We start from the raw sequence: 14,126 nt of genomic DNA, 5'->3' as shown, positions 1-14,126 counted from the left end.
CATGGTAATGACACCTGTAGCAGACCTGCAGTTAGCTGGCTGTTAGATTGAATCTTTGCAGGATACAAAGGAGTTGCGCATTTAAGTGTCTGTGTTTAAGTATTTAAATATATGACTGGAGAAAGAGGAACTCTTTGAGATATATAAAAGGGGCAGATGGTGTTGTAAGAAGCAGGAAAGACAGACGCTAAAGAAGGGGAAAGGACAGGTCTAAGAACCAGAAGTGAAGTGTTTCCAAGACAGTTAAAAGTTTCAGATAAATGCTTTTTTTTTATTGGTATTTTCTTATTAGAAATAGGGTTTTGGAAGGCAGTTGTGAAAGAAAAGCTTCCTCGATCATGATCGGAGCCGATCAGTGATTTAAGGAATCATAACCTCATTGTTTAACGTCATTCTGTCCCGCCAGCCCTGGCATCCCACGAGGGGCTTCCGTTTAAGTCCTCATTATTTTCTCTCTCTTAATAATCATTTCCATTTCACTCATTATGGCGGAAACATTTCTTCAATGCTTTCTTTAAAAATTAAAAAAAAAAAAAATTAAAAAAAAAAAAGGCCAACAGCAAATCTACATCTCACTGCTGCTTGGAAGTGCTCTTGGTTTCTAATGGCTGGTGGGGAAGGACTGCGTGGTTTCCAGAATGACTCCTCCTGCTGTCTCCTTTTTGTCTTTGTTTCAACGTGTTTCTCTGAACAGTCAGAAGGTCAGTTTGAAAGATCGTGTCTTCTCCAGTCCCCGCGGTGCTGGCACCAAAGGGAAAGGCTCTCCACAGGCTCAGGGCATCCGGAGGTCCCCCAGCGCTGACCAGAGCATCGAGGACAGCCCAAGCAAAGTGCCCAAGAGCTGGAGCTTCGGAGACCGCAGCCGAGCCCGGCAAGCTTTCCGCATCAAGGGAGCGGCGTCGCGGCAAAACTCTGAAGGTGAGGGCTGGGGGCACCATGTGGGACTGCAAAGCCCCAGAATCACAGAATCAGGGAATGGTTTGGGTTGGAAGGGACCTTTCAAGGCCATCCAGTCCAACCCTCCTGCAAGGAGCAGGGACATTTCCAACCGGATCAGGTTGCTCAGAACCCCGGCCAACCTGGCCTGGAATGTTTCCAGGAATGGGGCATCCACCACCTCTCTGTGCAACCTGGGCCAGTGTCCCATCACCCTCAGCATAAGAAAAATTTTCTTACCTCCAGTCTAAATCTACCCCCTTCTATTTTAAAACTTTTACCCCTCATCCTATCTAAGTCCCCAACATCTTCTCCATCTCTGCTTAGGAAGGGCAGAGCTGCAAGCCAAGGCACTGAAATAGGTCTCCTTCCCCTTCCAGTCCTTTAGCTCAGACACAGGAGCATGAGAAGAGATAAGAAAACTCCTGGCACCCATGATAATTATTTATTTATATAGGGATGGGGAAAGGAGGAAGAATCAGGCATCTAGAGATGGATAAGAGCTGCAGTTGGCATTGCTGGATGTCACCCTAACGCGTCTTGGGAAATGCTCCCATTGGGATGCTCAGCAAAGACATCTGTGGTGCTTCCCCCTGGGATTGCTCTTTGTGATTCGACTTGCCTTATCTTGCATGGCACTAGCATGGGAAACAGTAATGTGTTATCTTTGTTCCTCCCTCTCCCAAACCCAGAAGCCAGCCTCCCTGGAGAAGACATTCCCGATGAGAACAAAAGCTGCAACTGTGAGTTTGTGACGGAAGACTTGACGCCGGGACTCAAAGTCAGCATCAGGGCAGTGTGGTAAGAGAGAGGGAGTGGGAAAGCAGTCCAAAAAAGTAAATAATAGGGAAAAAATAGAAATTTAAAGTCCAAGCAGAGGTGGCAAATGCTGAAATGTCTGTGCTGCAGGCTGTTTTTCCCCTGGGTGGCCTGCCCTCATTTACAGAAAATTCTGCCAGAAAGGGCAATTTTTGCTGAGGGAAGGAATAAACAGAGAAACAGGAAAATCCCCCGCAGGGATGCGTCCAAATGATCGTTCTCACCAGCTTTGGGATTTAACGCTGACATTTGTAAAAGCAGTGCTGAGAGGACACTCTCACAGCTGATAGTCTGAGGGGCATCGGGGACCCCCCATTGCAGGCAGGGCTTTGGCCACGAGCCCCCGCGATCCCCATCCCATGTCCCATTGCCGCATCCTCTCCCAAATCCACGGGGTTGGGATCTGTTCCATTTTCTTTGCGAAGCAGCTCCCTGCAGTGTTTTTTATCTGCCGCGAAGCAGGTCAGGCTGCAGCCCAAGGTTTATGCTTTGCCTTTCCGTCTCCCGCAGCATTATGAGATTCCTCGTCTCCAAGCGCAAGTTTAAGGAGAGCCTTCGTCCCTATGATGTGATGGATGTCATCGAGCAGTATTCGGCTGGTCACCTGGACATGCTCTCCCGGATTAAAAACCTTCAGGCCAGGCAAGAGACCTCTCTCTTTGCTTCATTTTTTCACTGCTTTTTTTGTTCATTATGAGGGTATTGCCAGGAGAGAGATGCTTTTCTTTGCAGCTGCAGCTTATTTTTTTCTTCCTAAGAGAAAACCTCAAGGAAAACATCGGTGTTTGTGGCTGGAACCCACAGGGATGAGCAGGACAGGGACCACAAGCAGAGCAAGAGGTGGTGTTGACCAGACCCCAAACTCCAACACCCCCCAGCTGTGTTGACTCATCAGAAGTAGCCCCAGTTCTGCTGAGCTCGAAGGGACACCCAGAATGGAGCCAGGGACTGGCCATAGGCTGTCTCCAGTCAGGATACTGCACCGTTTACTTTTACACTTGGAGAATGGAAGTATTTCCCTCTATAGCTGTGGCAGCCCAGCTTCCTCTGGGATCCATTGGGGAAGTTTCCCTTTCATTTCAAACCCATCTAGGTCCCTGGTAGAGTCAGCAAATGTGCAAAAAAAAAAAAAAAGTGTTTGGACATGCAAACAGCTAACGTGAACCTCAGGAATGGAAGAGGAAAATTGTCTTAGGAAAAAGAGGAATCTCTCTTCTGACATTAATCTCTCAGAGACCATTTTAACTCTGCTATTTTTGATGTTCACGCAGCTGAGGTAACTTTCTCGGGTTGCTGCGTGCTGTGCATTTCCCATTTCCAGACATGCAGCCAGAAGGTAAATTCTCCCTTGCGATGTAGACTAAAATATCCTGGAGAATTTCCTGTCTTTGAGCCTCTCACCCCCGTTCAGTATGAATTCGATGGTGACAAATCCAAGACGTTTAGCTAAATCTGGAGAGGAAAGAGGAGGAGGAGGGGATTTGTATTTCCTAGCTTTAATAGCCTGAAATGTGAGGACTTCAGGCTGCCTCCACAGTGGGTAGTGAACCATTGGGGTTGTCATCTCCGTTGGCTCCAGGTGGGACACCTGAGTTTTCGGCACGGCAGGTTGCCTGACTGCCCATGCAAGTCTCCCGTTGCCAACCCTTCAAGGTGATGTGATACAAAGACAAAGTGATTAAGTTGGTTGCTTTTTTGGGAGAGTTGGAGTAAGGAATGGCAACTTTCAAAGACCAAACTGAATTCTCCTCTTAGCTGTACCCGTGGGACTGCGAGGCAGAGGTTGCTGAGGCTGGACTAGGCTGTCTGCCCCAGTGCAGGGAAGACAGGAGGACCAGGAGCTGCTTTAAAAGTGTGAAGTACCTGGATTTGGAATCCAGGGCTACCAGGCAGCTTCACAGGTTTCCCTGTTGCCACCAAACAGGAGATCAGTGATGATGACAAGAGCAGACCCACCTGGGGACATCCTTCAAAGCACTCATCATCATAGCCAGATGGGTACCAACAGGTCCCATGGCTGGTCACCTGCCTGGTAGAACTGGAAGGGCCACCGTGTAGATGAAGTGTGTGTCTTGGGTGGCCATGGCCAATGCTGGGGCATGACCAATGCACTAGAAATACAGTGCACCCATTTGGTGGAGCCTGAGGAGGTTGTCACAGGGCAGCTCAGAGAAGAACAGAGATTTTTATTTCCCTTTCCTTCAGCAATCAAAGTGCTGTGTTCTCCTGCCAGCTCAGCTGGTGACCTCCTGTGTCAGGGCTGGTGACCTCCTGTAGCCAAGGCTTTGGTGGATTAAAGCTGCATTCTAGCAAATTTCTGGGGTGTTTACGTGTACTTTCCTCTTTAATCATTAATGTCTCTGTCACTGTGTCTGTAATGTGCTCTTTTCAGTGTTGTGTTCACACTGTCTCGTGTCTCATCCTGACACCTTGCCAACCATGGATGTCTCCCATTCATTGAGTTGTACAATCCCGCAGCGTATCCTCCTGACTCCAACAGCTCATGCTTTTCTGAACTAGCTGAGGATGTGTTATCTAGCGCTGGAACTGAAAGGAGAATGAATCTCTGTTGTTTCATATCCAAGCACCTCAATGGGATATTGCTACACACATGCAAATATATTCCAGAGGGTAAAACCTGTTGCCTATTGTATTTGGGGTGGGGGGAATCTCCTGATGATGTTTCAGTGATGCCTAAATCTCAAAATCTCACCCCAGGGTGGGTAAGACTCTGGCTTTCACCGACAACCAGGTGGTAGGACAGAGCCTTCTGTTTCCAGCGGAATATATTTTCAAATTCTCTCTCTTTCTCTCTCTCTCTCTCATTCTGTTTTTCCGTTGTTTCTTTCTGCAACTTTCTGACCAACTTTTCTCTACGTGTTGCTTCATTATGCGTTTTGCTAGTGTCTTTTTTTCTTATTTACTTTGCCAGGATAGATATGATTGTGGGTCCCCCGCCCCCTTCAACTCCCCGGCATAAGAAGTATCCAACCAAAGGACCCATGTATTCTTCCAAAGAGTCTCCCCAATACTCGCCTAGGTTAGGATTCACCAAAATGCCGCTTTCTCTGGATTTTTCGTTTGCTTAATGTCAAACCCCTTTCAGGCCAGTTATATGACGGCATTTATCACTGAGCAGAGCAGTTTGCTAAATCATGGCTCAGAAGGGCTTGCTACTCTGGGTAGGCTCTGATTTATGTTCGGTAATGAGCTTTCACACTGGGCAAACCAAAGGAAAAAAAAAAGGGACGCTCATACAGTCATCATTAACCATCAGTTTCTTCAGCTGGCTTATTTCCTATTTTCAATCTTCTTTTAGGTATTAGAAAGCAAAATTATGTCTTTTTAAAATCTCGTATTTTATGAGGCTGTCTTCAGATGTAAAAGGTGGAATATTTACCCACAATGCCAATAAAAGTGATCTGCTTTCTAAGAGATGAAGCACTGCACACAAGCGAAGGAGCCTCTGCAGCTCTTGGCGCTATGAAATGAGTTTATTCGGTGGGCAAAGTAAGAATGAAGTGTTTCATACCTGATGAACACAGTGGTCTCTTTTTCTGGCTGATGCAACTCTGCTGACCACGGAGGAAAAAAAAAAGTGTTAAAATATTACATCCACGGAACTCACACTCAAAAAAAAAAATCCTGATTTTGCAAACAAAAAGAAGAGCAGGAGTCAAACCCAGCCCTCAGTCATGCAGCGAGATTTTTCTCATTCCTCTTGTTAAGTTCTCTCCTTAGGTGAAACCGTACCTGAAGCTGATGCCATGAGGAACATGTTCTCCATGACGTTCCCATTTGAGGGCATCCTGAGGTCTGGTCAGCAGGGCCGTGAGCTGAGCCCTCTTTTCACCTTTGTGAGGCCACCGGAGCCCAAGGCAGGTATAAATATCTGCCAGACAGGCATTTTCCACGCACAAAGAGTAGGTGATTTTTAAATGCCGTAAGCTTAGTTTCAAGTGGTTTTTTTTTTCTGGATATATTTGCCTTCCCTAAGAGCTAATACATGACAAATCTCTTGATTTTCATTTAAGCTGCTCTGAGTAATCTTCGCTAAAGGAATGTGAGTAAAAGGAATATTGAAAGCTTACCTTTTCCCACTCAGCTAGCTCAAAGATTAAAAAAAAAAAAGAGAAGAGAATTTTCCAGAAGCCCCAAGCTTTACGCTTGGAAAATAAATACTCTCAGAAAAGCATTTTTGCCATTTCTCCTCCTTGCCAAATGATGAGGCCCAGAACTAGTCTTTAAAAAAGAAATAACTTTCTTATCTGAAGAAACATTTTGATATTCACATAAAATACATATTCAAATTGAGTTTGTTGTATTTAACCTGTAAGGCTAGGTGTACAACAAGCCTTCACTAGAGGAAAGATTTTCATGTGAAAGCTTGTGCCTCTCACACAGGAAAGATGGTTGATGGATACCAGGGGAGCTGGCACATCCTCTCACACCGGGATATTTATTTTATTCAATCCAAGTCTGTTGCTGTATCAGCTTAATGTTAATGACTTCCCTCCCCACCCCCCCTGTTTTTACAGTTGATGGCCAGATTAAAATTCTGTTCAGACACTCCCACTAGGCTCCTGGGACATGAACACTTTTTTTAATAATTGCTTCCTTTTAAAATCAATTTTCTCATTTTTTTTCCTGTATTGAGCTGTGGTGAGAGGCTCCAGAAGGCAGCAGCGTACAGAAGGCTGCTGAAATCCGTGCTCCCGCCCATCAAAAGGCTTATGCTGTGCTTGATTGTCAGCAGCTGCATCCTCCCACATTTGAGAGATTTGTGAGGTGCTAGAGGCGCCCGACGGATGAGAACTGGAGCTCTGAGCAACCTCGAGCCCCAGTCCAAAAACTCTGGGTCAGACTCTGCTGCTGCCGTAGCCTTCACCATCCCACGTGGGGACACGTCTGTGGGGACCCCGTGGGCTGTGCCAGCCTCTCCTTTTTAGCCTGCACACCCCTATTTTAGCCAAACGCTGCCCAGGGAAACAAAAGCAAGCCATGTCCCGTGAGCTGCCCCGGCCCCGGGGATTGCACCGTGGTGCTTGAGTGGCAAGGGCTCAGTTCAGCCAAAAGGTTTCTGCAGGGAGCTCCCAGCAAAGGAGGGGTGTCCGCGGCTGAGGTTTGGCTGCAGGCGTTTGCTCCGTGCCACACACACAATTTGGATTAAATTCCCTCCATCAGCTGGTTTAACATAGAATAGGAGAAACCTCAGCTGTAATTTTCAGACAACAGATATTGGTCAAAACACATCTAGAGCAAACTTTATTGCCAAATGAAGAGGTAAGTAGCCAGTCCTGTGACATGGATGAAGGGGGTTTGGCTTCAATGCCTGGATTGTGTAAAAAAAAAAAATAATGTAAGAGATAAAGAAAAAAAAAAGAAAATAATTGAATATATATTCCCAAACACTTCATTTTTATCTCATTTGAGCCGTTTGACCTTTTGATGTCTGCTTCTGGCCCGAGGGTGACATATTACACCTCTTTGCATGCACTGTTAGCATGAAGCATAATGAAGCATGAGAAAACCTGCACTGTGGCTGATGCAAGACTTTACATTTTTTTTGTATCATTAGAAAGAAGGAAAGATACCAAGGTTCACTTTAAAGAGCAACCCCCCTTCTCTCTCCCTCCCGAACTAAGACCCAGCAGAGCCTATCGAGGACAGCAGATGGCACAGTTTGTCCTGCATCGTTAGAAATCTTTGAATCCTCTTCTACCATGAAGGGAAAAGCACAGGGCTGACTCTTCCAAAGATTAATTCTTCCCTCTGCACACGTGTATTCGACACAGCCAAGACAAGGGTTGGGAAGGCACACTGCTCCCCACGGGATGCAGTGCAGAACTGGGATCTGGCATCTCAGAAGACTCGTGGTTCTTTGTCACGCAGTAGGAACATGCACTCTGCTTGCAGAGGTGGAATATGTTCTCTCTTCTTCATCTTTTGAGCTTTGCTGCCCAATTTTGACAAAACAGAGAGCTCTTTTATAATGGCTGAAAGGACCTCCTGCTCTTTGCATTGCTCAGCTAGGCACGAGTGGGTTGGGAAATTCCTCTCTTCTCTTCTATCAGACAAGGCACAAATGAAACCTCTGTGCTTTGCTGAAGGTAGGAGCACTCTCCTCTGGTCTAACTTCTGCCGTGGGAAGCAAAGGGGTGGGAGACCTCGAGCCTGGTTTCTCCCACCAAGGCACCATGAGAAGGGCTTGGTTCATCTTCTGCCCCTCTCTGCATTGAAGTCCGTGGCCCACAGCTGCCTACGGCACCGTGCTCCATGCAGACCCTGCCTCCTAGGTGAGATATGGCTCTCTGGTTCCTCAGAGCTGTGGGAGGTGACCACCTCAGGAGTCAGGACTGGGTTAAAGTGTAGACATGAAGGAAATGAATCAAGCAGGACTTGTTCTGGGCTCTGGTATCAGTGGCATATAGACAAGGGCTTCTGAATGCTCTGTGGGTGAGCTTTATGAAGTGCTTCAGTCCTGGTTTTAAATCACAGCAGATCCACAGGCAAGTTGTGTCCAGCCTGAAAATGATGGAAGAAGTTAGTGCTTTTCTACGTGATAGCAATGATCGCTCCATCTGTGAAGTGCCAGCTGGCCTCCTGTGCTTTACACGGGTCACGTGAGGTTCATTGAATGGATAGCTCTTCTCTTAAGGACACGGAAGATAGCAGAAGTCCTTTCTCAATTTCTGCAAGATTAGAAATAGCACAAGACTCTCTCTGCTGTTACGATACTCCGTAGCATGGCGATGTTCGGTTTTCCTCTCTGTGTTTCAGTCTGTCCTGCCTCCCTGCTCTACTCAGCCACTGTTGAAGGACATCTCATTTCCATTAGTGGACACGTTTCAGTGTTAGTGCTGTGCTAGATGGGACGCGAGGACAGAGCACCCCGATTTTCCTTGGCCTTCCTCAATATTCGGTAGCGTTTAGACTTTGAGCCTCTTTAAACGCGTGTTCATTGTTTTACCAGTCTACTTGCTTGTGCATACAGGAGGGGAGTTCGTACAGTGGCTGTACCACGCCTTGACTTGTGATTCCAAACCCAGGTAGCCCGAGGTATCCAATTTAATACCTCTTTGCGTACATGGTAACAACCTTGTCCTAGGATTTCTTGTGCTGTATGTCATGTCAGTAATTGCATCCCTCGTGGGGAGTTCCTGTACATGTCAGTAATTTGCTTCTCCCATTACAAGAGAGAAATAAGGCATGCATATTCCTCACACTTGTAATTACAGCACTTGGTGCTCCTTGTACTCCTGCGCTTATATTGCTAAGCAAAGGACCAAACACAACTTTTTAAATGGAACGGTATTCTGTCGCATCCCTGCCCAAATGAAGGATCTTCTGGGATCAAAGATAAACTCTAAAATAATTGTTGGCTTATATTTTCTGTCTTTGGTGTGATGTGCTCATCCACTTCATCTCTTTGAGCCAGATCTTCTGGTGCTGTAAACTGCTGTTGCTCTAATATAAGCCAAGGGAGCCACGCTGGTCCATCCCCACTGATATGTCCCTTAATGTCGACAGCCAACGTGCATATTGAGTCCCTGTCCAATGTAAAGAGAACAGATGGCTCTTGTGTTGGAAATAGCCTCACATCTCATTCCTCTCCTTGGTTTTTGTTTGTTCATTTTTCCCCTGTCTGTCTGTGTTCAGCTCCTTCCTTTTCCTCCTCCTGGTGCATGGACCCATGGCCCACACGGCAGAACTGCGTAAGAAGCATTTTGAGTTTTCCGCTCAAGATACCTCAACTTGGTTTCAATCAGATCAATTAACCCTTCTTCTCCCCCGCCACCCTTACATTTGGTGCATTATGCAAGAGTAAAGTTTGCCTGGCGTAGAATTAGGTTACAAACCGAGCTGCCATTATGAAGTTATTCCGAAACTAAGTTGCTCTCCTGACTTTTGAGGGATCAAGAAGCTCCGGTGTTTACTCCCTAGAAAATTTCTATTTGATGCCTCAAATAAAATTGACTCCTAGCTTCCAAACTGGCTCTGCCCTCCTCCTTCCTCTGCATACGGAGCTGTTTATCAACCCAGGTGTTTCTATACTGGGAACGAGGAGTTGCAAATGTACCGTGTGTAAAGAAGTTAGTGCCAAACAACGTGCCCAGCAGCTTTAGCTGCTGGTTTGGCAGAGTGTCCTCTGCTGTCACCAGCTTGGAGCCCTGCTAATAGAAGATGTCTAGTGATACAGGTGTGACCTGCTGTAGCGTTGCAATGAAGATGATTTGGTAATGTTTGCTGAGTTGTGACCAAATTCAACCTTGGAGTAATTCCACTACAACTGTTAGCGCTACACCTGTTTGTCTGGATCTTGGGACGAGCGGCTCATTTTCATGGGCATAAAAATTACACACTTGCATTTGCATTGAGGAGAGGAAACTGCTGCAAAAAGACTGAAAAAAAATCCCATTGACATGTGCTAGACAGAAAATTTGATCTTCCCCCAAAATAATAATTTCTCAGTACAAATAAGAAGTTAATTGATTTGGAAGAAAGCCAATTAAAGAAATTCTTTGCAGTGGGTAAATTTACTGTGCATAATGTGCCAGGTTTTATCTGTTTAAACAGAAATGGATAATTTCAAACTCTGCTCATAGTGCTCTGAATTTTGCATCTGAATTAACACTTCAGTGCCACTGCGTGTCTGTGAGTAATTTGGAGTGTTGGTTGGGAGAGAGGCTGGTGCTTTGTCCCACGGAGGCGCGACAAGCGGAGCCCTCCTCACCTGCTGCCTCCAACTGACTCCAGGTCCTTTTCCGGGGGCGGGGGGATTTTCTGATCCCGGTAGAGTTGACCAGATCGTTGGGAGAGGATCCTCCATGACCGACAAGGATCGGACCAAGGGGCCGGCAGAGGGGGAGCTGCCCGAAGACCCCAGCATGATGGGCAGGCTTGGAAAAGTTGAGAAACAGGTACGTTGGGTCAGGAGGGAGTTCTTATCAGAGAGTGTTGCATGTATTATGTTGGTTTTTCTTAAAAATTAAGAATTATCATTTAGAAAAAAAAGTAAGAGCTAAGTATATTTTGAGAAAGAAACAAGGTAGACGTTATGAAAGGGCACTAAGTGGCTTAGAAGCCTTGGTATTCCTTTCAAAACAGGCGCTGGTCTCTGCGACATACAGACTTCCTTTTTTTGTGAGTCTACCAAAAGTCTACATTATTTTTGAAAAGGACACATTGGTTTCTTTGCCGCCATACTAGGCATGTTTCAAACAAGTCCATGATGAGTCAAATGGAGTCCAGTAGCTGCTGGCCTCACTGAAGATGAAAATCTTCCTAAAGGGTAAGACTCGGAAATCGTCATAGCCATCTGAGCCCAGGCAAGCGCCAAATGCAGAAAGTAGCTGAAAGCCACTGGAAGGATGCGAGTGTGCTCCAGCTTTCCTGGAATTTGGTGCAGGTCAAAAAGATTATAGGAGCTTAAGGAAAATGCCATTAAAAGGTGGAAAATTAAGGGTTTATTTCAAAGTATGACAATCAAATATTTACTAAAAGTTTCAATTCGGTGTAGGTCAGTGTAGGCAGAGGTCATCTATGAAGCCCAGTCCCACACTCATGCCTAGGTGGGCTGGAAGTTGCTTGTACTCAGGATGTTCATTTGCTTCAACTTGCAGGCAGGGTGTAGTGCTATAACTGTGGTGTTTTGCAGGTTCAGTCAATGGAGAAGAAGCTGGACTTCCTGGTCAATATTTACATGCAGCGGATGGGCATCCCACCAACGGAGACAGAAGCTTATTTTGGGTCCAAAGAACCAGACCCCGCACCTCCCTACCACAGCCCCGAAGACAGCAGGGAGCACATTGACAAGAACGGCTGCATCATCAAGATCATCAGGTCCACCAGCTCCATGGGGCAGAAGAACTTCTCTGCCCCGCCAGCCCCGAACAACACATGCCCACCCTCAACATCATGCCAGCAGCAGATCTACCAGCGGCAAAGCCATGGCTCCTCGCCTGTCGGAGACCCCGGCTCGCTGGTCCGCATCCCACCTCCGCCCTCCCACGAGCGCTCCCTGTCAGCCTACAGTGGTGGGCACAGGGCGAGCGCAGAGTACCTGAGGAATGAAGACATTACAACCAAACACCACGAGAGTGCCATGAGAGACAGCGACACGTCCATCTCCATCCCCTCGGTAGACCACGAGGAACTGGAGCGCTCTTTCAGCGGCTTTAGCATCTCCCAGTCCAAAGAGAATTTGGACATCCTTAACAACGGTTGCTATGCAGCCGTGGCCAAAATCAGACCCTACATTGCGGAAGGGGAATCAGACACCGATTCTGACCTCTGCACGCCCTGTGGTCCCCCTCCCAGGTCGGCCACGGGTGAGGGACCCTTCAGTGACATGGGCTGGTCAGCCCCCAGGCAGTGAAGCCTTCTCGCCGCCGCCGAGCCACGTCCAAGTGCTGGCAGCTGCCTGCTCCAGCTGTCCACGCGTCAAACTTTTCAAGGAGATTGACAGCTAAGGTTTTCCTCCATCCAGGGCATCCTTAGCTGGCGGATATTTTCTTGCAGCTTACTCTGGGGGGGGAACGAGCAGGTCCAAGCCTGCCTTTGTGGAAGAGGTCACGGTGGTGAGCAAACTGGAGCTGTGAAGTCCAGATTTCTTTCATACTCTCTTTCTAAGATCATTAGGTGAAATTATTTCATGGTGCAGGGTAGGCAATTTGCATTTCTTGGGAATCTTCAGAAGTGCAGGGCAGGAATAAATCACCCAGCCAGGGCTTTTGGAGGTCACAGTAACTGGTCACTGACGAGGGTTACGTGGGACTTGCCACACCGTGGAGTTGGCGATTACACCTTTGGGTGTTTTAGAGTCGCAGAATGGACACGTGTCTCTTTCTGGCTTAGATTTCAGGTCACGTGTAATTACAGGGGGTTGTTACTCTGTGGTTCCTCGTTAACCGTCAGGAAGGTGGCATAATTCCAATATAATACATGGAAACGTTGCGTAGGCCCCTGGAGGAGAGGGATAGTGGCTGGAATGTTGGCATGAACAGAAGACATGGCCTCAGAGTGGGGCAGGTTAGGATACCGCTCTGAATCAGGGCGGGTTGGAAATTATCTCATCTTAGAAAATTGAAAAACTCAGAAATATGAGCTTGAGTGCAAGAAGAGAGACAACCCAGAGGGCAGAGAAATGAGACAGAGAAGGACAAGAGACTGCAGGGCTGGAATTTTACGTTTCAAACCATGTATTATATTTAATTATCTCTCCTCCCATTCACAGCGAACCCGGAGATGCTCTGGAAGCAAAGGCAAACCAAAGGCAGCCTCTCTGGAGGGCTGCCGCGGGGGGAAGCCGTTCTCGTGGCCAACAGCCACCAGCCCCAAGGGAGAGGGTGGAGATGCAAGATGCTGTGGTCCCTGCGTTGCTGTGAGTTAAGTGCTGAGCTCTGTCCTTTTGAAGCTCTGTTGGTGAGAGCGGGCACTTTTCTTACAGTTTGCGTTGTGCCTGAACACTTTTGCACACACTATACCCCGTGAAAATCTTCCCTTTCTTCTGCCCTGCCAAGAATCTCTCACCCATGTTCCTGGGACATCCTTCGGTTTTGTTTGGATCCCTCCAGCTGAGTTAAGAGATGCTTTTTCATTTCTTCATGATCTTTTAGAAGCCTCTTACCTGTGCTTGCCCGCATGTTGTGCCAACCCAAGTCTGCCCCATTTCGTTGTTGTTTCAGTGCTTTCTCTGGGAAAGATCATTGTGTCCTTACCGGGAACCTCAGCAGCGCATTCAGCTAGGGGAAGGCGAGGGGAAAATTTATGCTCAAAGTTTATTTTGGGACCAAAACAAAGCCACAAAGTGATCCTTTACATGGATAAGTTGGTTGTGTTTTTTCTGCGAGGGGGTGGATCAGGAAAAGTGTGTTTGGGATCCATCTCTGGGGCTGGGATGCCATGGCCAGTGTCGTGCCTCTGGGCTGTGCATCCACAGCCCAAACCCCGTGCGTGTGTGCTGCTGGGGCTGCGTCTGGGATTTCAAGCCCTGTCTCTCCCCATTTTCCCTGTGTCATACCAGGAGCTTGTTAAGGATATTTAGGTGACAACTTCATTTCTATGTGGCCTTTGAGAGGTTGAACATGGACTTGCTTGAGCCTTTTTCTCTCTTCCTCTTTGCTTGACTAGAGGCAGCAAGCAGGGGAGACCCAGGACGATTTTGGCCTCAGGGAAGATGTGGGTGCAGTCTGACAGCTTGCAGGCAGGAAATAAACCCATCCTTTTGCTAGTGATCAGGACTAACATGCTGGTCTTCTCATGGGATTGAGGCGTGGGGAAAGGCTCTGCACAATTTTTCCTGCCATTTTTCACCACTGAGGAGGGGAAAGCTTTTTTCTTAGAGCCAACCTGGGCTTCCACCCGTGCTA

General features: G+C 47.2%; 1 protein-coding gene across 7 annotated transcripts in view; it reads left to right on the top strand.

Moving 5' to 3' along the window:
- KCNQ2 (potassium voltage-gated channel subfamily Q member 2) overlaps nucleotides 1-12,133 on the top strand; it is a 63,936-nt gene extending 51,803 nt beyond the window's left edge. For 3 of the 7 annotated variants that reach the window (XM_086760474.1, XM_086760472.1, XM_086760471.1), the window contains 5 exons: nucleotides 695-918; nucleotides 1,629-1,737; nucleotides 2,266-2,397; nucleotides 10,553-10,676; nucleotides 11,414-12,133. In XM_086760474.1, the coding sequence (XP_086616600.1) occupies nucleotides 695-918; nucleotides 1,629-1,737; nucleotides 2,266-2,397; nucleotides 10,553-10,676; nucleotides 11,414-12,133 (1,309 nt within the window). Of the gene's footprint in view, nucleotides 1-694; nucleotides 919-1,628; nucleotides 1,738-2,265; nucleotides 2,398-4,687; nucleotides 4,796-10,552; nucleotides 10,677-11,413 lie in introns of all 7 variants that reach the window. The other 4 variants (XM_086760475.1, XM_086760473.1, XM_086760470.1 and 1 more) reach the window with 3 other exon arrangements.
- Nucleotides 12,134-14,126: the final 1,993 nt, after the last annotated feature.

The sequence above is a fragment of the Chlamydotis macqueenii genome, chromosome 16, assembly GCF_036417535.1.
Source record: "Chlamydotis macqueenii isolate bChlMac1 chromosome 16, bChlMac1.mat, whole genome shotgun sequence".
Lineage (NCBI taxonomy): Eukaryota > Metazoa > Chordata > Aves > Otidiformes > Otididae > Chlamydotis > Chlamydotis macqueenii.
This window is presented reverse-complemented; position numbering and strand designations above follow the sequence as displayed.